This window comes from Anguilla rostrata, chromosome 6 (genome assembly GCF_018555375.3).
Source record: "Anguilla rostrata isolate EN2019 chromosome 6, ASM1855537v3, whole genome shotgun sequence".
Taxonomy (NCBI): domain Eukaryota; kingdom Metazoa; phylum Chordata; class Actinopteri; order Anguilliformes; family Anguillidae; genus Anguilla; species Anguilla rostrata.
Window position 1 is genome coordinate 3,634,854 of NC_057938.1, and position 7,666 is coordinate 3,642,519.

The 7,666-nt window shown below is 47.3% G+C and overlaps 1 protein-coding gene across 5 annotated transcripts in view; it reads left to right on the forward strand.

Annotated features, from left to right (window-relative positions):
- Positions 1-5,867, forward strand: part of LOC135258249 (neuronal tyrosine-phosphorylated phosphoinositide-3-kinase adapter 2-like) — a 23,020-nt gene extending 17,153 nt beyond the window's left edge. For 2 of the 5 annotated variants that reach the window (XM_064341618.1, XM_064341614.1), the window contains exons 4-7: positions 1-94; positions 3,245-3,994; positions 4,369-4,475; positions 5,370-5,867. The exon at positions 1-94 is cut by the window's left edge and continues 1,025 nt beyond it. In XM_064341618.1, coding sequence (XP_064197688.1) covers positions 1-94; positions 3,245-3,994; positions 4,369-4,475; positions 5,370-5,600 — 1,182 coding nt within the window. In that variant the 3' untranslated portion in view covers positions 5,601-5,867. The remainder of the gene's footprint in view (positions 95-3,244; positions 3,995-4,368; positions 4,476-5,369) is intronic. The other 3 variants (XM_064341616.1, XM_064341615.1, XM_064341617.1) reach the window with 3 other exon arrangements.
- The last annotated feature ends 1,799 nt before the right edge of the window (positions 5,868-7,666 follow it).

A 7,666-nucleotide genomic window follows, 5' to 3' on the forward strand; every position in this document is an offset into this window, starting at 1 on the left:
AGCCCGCTGGACGAGCTCACCAGCCTCTTCACCACCGGCCGCAACATGCTGAAGAAGTCCTCCGGCGGCAGGAAGTCCAAGGAGCCCGCCGAGAGTGAGTGTGACGCGCCCGTCGCCGCGGTTACGGCGAAGGGGGTTCGGTCTAACACAGCGAAGACCAGCCTCTTCAGACTCCATTTTGGCTCTTATCCAATCCCAACACCCTAACCCTCCTCCTGTCTAATGTAACTCATTCAATGGTTTGTCTTCCATTGTAAGGGCTGTCTTCCCGAGAGCCAATCACAGCGCGAGAGATGCGTGAGCACGAGTTACAGGAGCGGCAGCCAGCCGCCTGACCTGGATAACTGCGTTCCCATAACAACGAGCGTCTTTACAGCGTCACTGAGGCACTAAATGCAATGTAAACGGTGCTGACCAAGAGCCAGGATACAGACACACACGCACACACGCAGATGACATTCATAAGAAACCGTAGAAACCATTGAATGAATTACATTAGACAGGAGGAGGGTTAGGGTGTGGGGATTGGACAAGAGCCAAAATGGAGTCTGAAGAGGCTGGTCCTCGCTGTGTTAGAAGTTTGCTAGTGATTCTGTTGGGAAAAAAGAATATAGTATATCCAGCATTTCAATATACCTATACCCTTTACTTGTTATATACTCGTATTTTCAAACACTGTTTTAAAATAAAAAATAACAGTGCAGTCTATTGTATGTTGTAAGGTGTATGCAGGAAACCGTATTGGTACAGGTATATATTTTGTGTATATTGCATATATAGAAGGTGTATACAAGTGATGGTGTATATCCTGTTGTATTTAGTGGAGGTGAGGGTTGAGTTTATTTTATTTTTAGTGTGTGTTCAGGTAGTTGTGCTGGTATATGTTGTAAAGTCTATACCCAGAGGCCATGCTAATGAGTGATGAAGGCTAGAGTGCATAGTTTCTGGTGTGTTGGACCTGTAGAGTGAGTACTGGTAGTTGTGCTGGTGTATGTTGTTTGTGTTTCGTTCATACTGGCGGCTGTTTGTGTAGTGTGCATACAGGGGACTCTGTTGATAGCGTAGTTTGTGTTGTTTGCATCGCGGTGGCCGTCTTAGCGTATATTGTTTGTGTGCATACCGGTGGCTGTGCTGGTTTAGTTTGTATGCAGGTTATTGCGTTTGTGTATGGTGATTGTGTACTTTGCACACTGGTGATTGTGTAGTGTGTGTTCAATGACTGTGCAGTGTGTACAATGGTGATTGTGTAGTGTGTATTGTGATTGTGTAGTGTGTGCATAGGTGATTGTGCAGTGTGTATGGAGGTGATTGTGTAGTGTGTATTGTGATTGTGTAGTGTGTGCATAGGTGATTGTGCAGTGTGTATGGAGGTGATTGTGTAGTGTGTATTGTGATTGTGTAGTGTGTGCATAGGTGATTGTGCAGTGTGTATGGAGGTGATTGTGTAGTGTGATTGTGTAGTGTGTGCATAGGTGATTGTGCAGTGTGTATGGACTTTGATTGTGTAGTGTGTATTCAGTGATTGTGCAGTGTGTATGGAGGTGATTGTGCAGTGTGTATTGTGATTGTGTAGTCCGTATGCAGTGATTGTGTAATGCGTACGTAGGTGATTGTGTAGCATATATATAATGAGTGTTTAGTGTATATGTAGTGATTGTATAGTGTGTGCATAGGTGACTGTGCAGTGTGTATGCAGCGAGTGTGTAGTGTGTAGAATCTGTGTTGTATTTCCTGGCTTATGACTGTGCTACAGTAGTACCTCACACTGTGGTTTCACTCTACACGGTTTAGATGGTTTTTTCTGCTGTGTTGTCAGGTGGATTTTTTCTTTAATCCCAGAGCACAAGTCTTTGCTGCCTGTCGCTTCTCTCTCATTGGCCGCTTGTCTCGCGCTGGTGTTCCGTGCACGGATATGTGGGGTTCCGTGATTGGGCAGAAGACTGGGTGGGTTGTGATTGGACGGAATGCTGTGAGGATTCTTCCCCCTTCTCTGTCAAGGCGGGCTAACGGCTTCCAGGGCCAGAAATGATACCAGCATAGCCGGCCTATTTATAGACATGAAGAGTCAAGCTGAATGAAGAGATGACACACACACACTCACACACACACACACACACACACACACACACACACACACACACACACACACACACGTGCACACACACGTGCACACACACACACACACACACACACACACACACACACACACACACACACACACACTCACACACACACACACACGTGCACACGTGCACACACACACACACACACACACACACACACACACACACACACATGCACACACACACACACGCCGAGTCCTGCGGTGGCTATAGTGCCTCCTCCCCGAATTAAAAGCTTGTCTTATTACCCTGGTGCAGGTGATTAATTTAACTTTTAACTGTACTCTTAACTGCCCTAATGGCGGTTAGCATTTAATAAATCTGCGCTTAATGGAACCGAATGGGAGGTAACCGAAATGCACTTTAGATGTTGTCCGGGGTGCATTACATTATCAATCACGTCCTCACTGACGGGGGTTCAGAGTGATCGGCTGTTACTTTTGTAAGGGTGGCGGGGGCTCCGTTTTGACCCTGTATAATACCCCCATCTCACCACACAGATGTTGATGAAATGGGGGTGGGAATGGGGGGGGGGGGGGGTCCATTCACTCCTATCTGATAATCGCCAGAAGGCCAAGAGACACATTTGGCCGCATAATAATTGAAAAACCCTCCATTTCTTTTGCGGAGCAATTTAGTTAATGGCTTATGATTGTGTGAATGGCTGAATGCGGCAGTGTTTAAATGGCAGCCCGATTTAACGTTCAGCCAAATTCAAACAGCTCTAGATCGCCTTAGTGCACAATTTCAAAGTCAATATGTGTCAATCTCCGATCTTCAATTCTCAAGTTGTCGTGGAGTGGAATGCACAGGGGCTTGCTTAATACGCGTGACGATAGTTTTTCTGGGTAAAAGCAACTCTTGGAAACTTGGACGTCTTTGGGAGTGTTTTGTGCAGAAGTGGAAAAAAAATGTTTTTAGCAATCTTAAGGTACATAAAAGAGGGTATTCTAGTAAAAAGCAGGAAATACTGCTTGTTAAAAAAAAATCCAGGCAACTGGTGTTCCATAGCTTTTTCATTGTTGCAACAGTGACCTCTAGTGGCTAATGCATGACACTGTCTGTGCTGTTTCATGTCACCCGAGGATTGTGGGACTGATGACGTGTCTCCTGTCTGACAGGTGAGGCCAAGAGCCGGTGTCACAGCGCCGAGCCAATCCCGAGACGAGACAGCAAGGACAAAGGAAGTCACATCAGCGAACACAGGCGAGACAGCAAGGACAAAGGAAGTCACATCAGCGAACACAGGCGAGACAGCAAGGACAAAGGAAGTCACATCAGCGAACACAGGCGAGACAGCAAGGACAAAGGAAGTCACATCAGCGAACACAGGCGAGACAGCAAGGACAAAGGAAGTCACATCAGCGAACACAGGCGAGACAGCAAAGACAAAGGAAGTCACATCAGCGAACACAGGCGAGACAGTAAAGACAAAGGAAGTTACAGCGTCGAACACAGGCGGGACAGCAAAGACAAAGGAAGTTACAGCGTCGAACACAGGCGAGACAGTAAAGACAAAGGAAGTTACAGCGTCGAACACAGGCGAGACAGCAAAGACAAAGGAAGTTACAGCGTCGAACACAGGCGGGACAGTAAAGACAAAGGAAGTCACATCAGCGAACACAGGCGAGACAGTAAGGACAAAGGAAGTTACAGCGTCGAACACAGGCGGGACAGCAAGGACAAAGGAAGTTGCAATGGAGAGTACAGGCGAGACAGCAAAGACAGAGGGACCAATCACGTGGGAGGACTGGAGTTCGCCAAGGGGCACGAAGCAGACGAGTTGCCCGTGCAACAGGCGGTGGCCACGCCCACCCACCTCGTCCACTCCTCCCTCAGCCCCAGTCCGCCTCTCAGGAGTAGCTGCTCTGGTGAGAGGATGAGCCGAAAAACTCTACACACATACACACATGCATACATACACAAATACACAAATACACACATACACACATGCACACATACACACATGCACACATGCACACATGCACACATACACACATGCACACATACACACATACACAAATACACACATACACACATGCACACATACACAGATACACACATACACACATACACACATACACACATACACAAATACACACATACACACATACACACATACACACACACACACACACACACACACATACACACATGCACACATACACAAATACACAATGACACACACACACACAGAATCTCTGGTTATGCTGGATGAGAAGGGCCTAATCGGACTCTCTCCCAGCAGAACTGAAGCCTGCGTCTAAGCTGGGCCGGTCAGTGTCCACGTCCGGCGGGACCCCCCCCATGGGGACCCCCCAGCGACACGTCCCAGACTTGCAGCAGACCCAGGTACGGCCGTCCAGCGGAGAATGACCCCCCCCCCCCCCCACGTGCCCTGTCCGACTTACCTGTGCACTGTCTCGTCTCACCTGTGTATCTGTTCTCCCTGTTTCTCCCGCCCTTTCACCTCAGTGCCCCCCCACCACCCCTCAATGTTTGTGCCTCTTTACCTGTAATCAAACACCTGGCCTCCGGTTGTCCCAGACCTCCAGTCTGCACAACTTCCAGTGTCTGTCTTCACCCCCAATACCACTTTAAGCTCATACATGCAAACAGTGATTTTCTGTTTTAATACAAATGAATGAATTTGTTCCTGCGGAGTAGATTGTGGGACTATAACCGCATAGACAGTAAAATACGCACTGAAAAAAATGCAATAAAACCTTGTTAAACCCTTTGTTTTTACCCTTTGTCTGTGGTGTTGTCCTTTGTGTCTGTCAGTGTCAGTGTCTGTGTTTGTGTCAGTGTGTGTGTGTGTGTGTGTGTGTTTGTGTTTGTGTGTACATGTGTTTTTGGGTGAAGTAAGCCTGAAGCTCCTGCCCCAACAAAGTCTTACTGTCTCACTACTTGGTTGACCCTTTCGTCCAATACATGTCTAGGTTTTACACACACAGGTTTCTTCCTATAGAAATATTTCCTCATTAAACAAATAAGAACAAGAAGGCCCTGCAGCTATACATATATTAACGCATCTTGGCATATTAAAAAAAAAAAAGTTGTTCTGAATCAGTACGCTTGCCTACTATTGAGTATACAAGCTGTACAAAACCACTCAACAGTAGGCAAGTGCGCTGATTTGGAGCCACACCCCCACTCCCCCACTTCCTGTCCCCCACTTCCCCTCGCCCTACCCAGTTCAACCCGGTGCGGTCTATGGGAATGCCAATGCCTTATGCCCCCCAGCAGGTGGCGCTGGTGCCGTGGGCCTGCGGGGACAGCACGATGATGGAGACCATAGAGAAGAAGCGCAGCCTGTGCCGGGAGATTCGGGCGCGGAGGGGGGCGGAGCGGGGCCTGTGCAAGCAGGAGAGCATGCCCGTCCTGCCCAGCTGGAGAAAGAGCAACGGCCCCAAGAAGCACAGCCCGCCCCCCTACTCCACCCACACCACCGTCTTCTGGGACACTGCCATCTGATTGGCTCTCGCGTTCACTGCCACACGCACACACCCCACCCCCACCCAACTCTACAAGTGCTGGGAGCCAATCAGAGAGGCCGGGGCGAAGAAGACTGCGGTGGGTGGCCCAATGTAGCAAATAAATGAGTCTGAGGGTTTCAGATCATCGATGTTTCTAATCGCTATTTATATTTCATATTTTTCTATTTGATCTGATTCTATATAATCTGCTTAGTATTATTAGATATTTTCTAAACGAAAACTGAATAAACAAAAATGAAACGGATTAATGTAGATTTAGAGGAATCCGATGTTTAATTTTCTGTTTTCTTACCTTATTTTAGTATTAATGTTCAGAGGAACTTGTATGCATCAATATCTAGTGAAAAAAAGAGAAAAAAAGTGATGTCAAGCCAATTTCAGTGAGGAATTTCACTGTATTTTATATCAATCTAAAAGATGAATTAACTGTGGTGGTTGAGGTAAAAAAAAAAAAGCACTATTTTAAATGGAGTATATTTTGACACCTTGGGTCCCGACCTTGTTAGTTGTGTGTTGAACATGCAAAGGTGGCAAATATTCTGCTGCCAATCTGTGTGAGTCTCAGCGGTGAGTCTCAGTGGTGATTCTCAGTGGTGAATTTCAGCTGTGAGTCTCATCGGTAAGTCTCAGTGGTGAGTCTCAACTGTGAGTCTTAGCTGTGAGTCTCAGCGGTGAGTCTCAGTGGTGATTCTCAGTGGTGAATTTCAGCTGTGAATCTCATCGGTAAGTCTCAGTGGTGAGTCTCAACTGTGAGTCTTAGCTGTGAGTCTCAGTGGTGAGTCTCATCGGTGAGTCTCAGTTGTGAGTCTCAGCAGTGAGTCTCATCAGTGAATTTCAGCTGTGAGTCTCAGCTGTGAGTCTTATCGGTGAGTCTCAGCGGTGAATCTCAGCTGTGAGTCTCAGCGGTGAGTCTTATCGGTGAGTCTCAGCTGTGAGTCTTAGCAGTGAGTCTCAGCGGTGAGCCTCATTGGTGAGTCTCATCGGTGAGTCTCAGTGGTGAGTCTTAGTAGTGAGTCTCAGCGGTGAATCTGAGCGGTGAATCTCAGCTGTGAGTCTCATCGGTGAGTCTCATTGGTGAGTCTCAGCTGTGGTCCCTGGATGGCTGAGGCTCATTTGATGTTTCCCTGAAAAAAGCCTGACTTTGCCCAGTGAGACTGGGGATGGATGTGTAGGGGACTGAGTTGTTTTTGAAAAAGAAAGAAAGAAAACAAGAGAGAGAAACAGGGAGAGATAAATAGAGAGACAGATAGAAATCAGCATCAAAATGTAGAGAAGGAGAACAGTTTTGTGGCGACAAATCCATTTTAACAATTTAACCAGCCAAAGTGTGTATGGTGAACCCAAGCACTGTCAGGTGAGGAGCGATACCTGTAGCCAGCCTCCTTCAACCGCAGCACACAGAGCCGGTGAGAGCTCTCTAAAGCATCGCCATGACACCAGCACTGCTGGGCGAATCATTCGGCTGTATCGGGTCATGTGACTCTTCAGTCATTGCATTTTTCAAATGCACTGAGTGTTGCCGTGGGAACGTTAAATTACAAGCGCGTTGACACGTATTTATTTGATTGCCGGTTTAAAGATATGGCTGCCATTTTCTTAAGAAGTTTGTCTCTGTCCTGAAAAGCTGTCCCAGGTCGATTGTCTGGTGCCAATTCGAGGGTCCTGTTTATATGGGCTGCAGTGCACTGGAGCATCAGACATAAGAAAGAGAGCTGCACCTTCGGCCCACAAACCTTTCCTCAAACCACGTACCCATACCTGCTCTCAACCTTCCCTTGTCTTTTCTTCCTTTCCCACTCTTCCCTCCATCGCTATCTCTCCGTCTTTCATTCTCTTCATTCCCGATGTCCGTGTTTAAAATGATCTCACATATTCGTCAGATAACGTCCGGAAGGCGCCCTAAGGCTGATTGTGTTGCCTTGGAGACCAGGGTTCACTGTGACTCAGAGCTGAGTTTCATTTTGGGGTTAAAGGTCACAGGCACAGACAGTGAAGCTTGTGTTCCAAATCCACTGGCAAGGCAGATGTGGCTTCAGTGAGTGC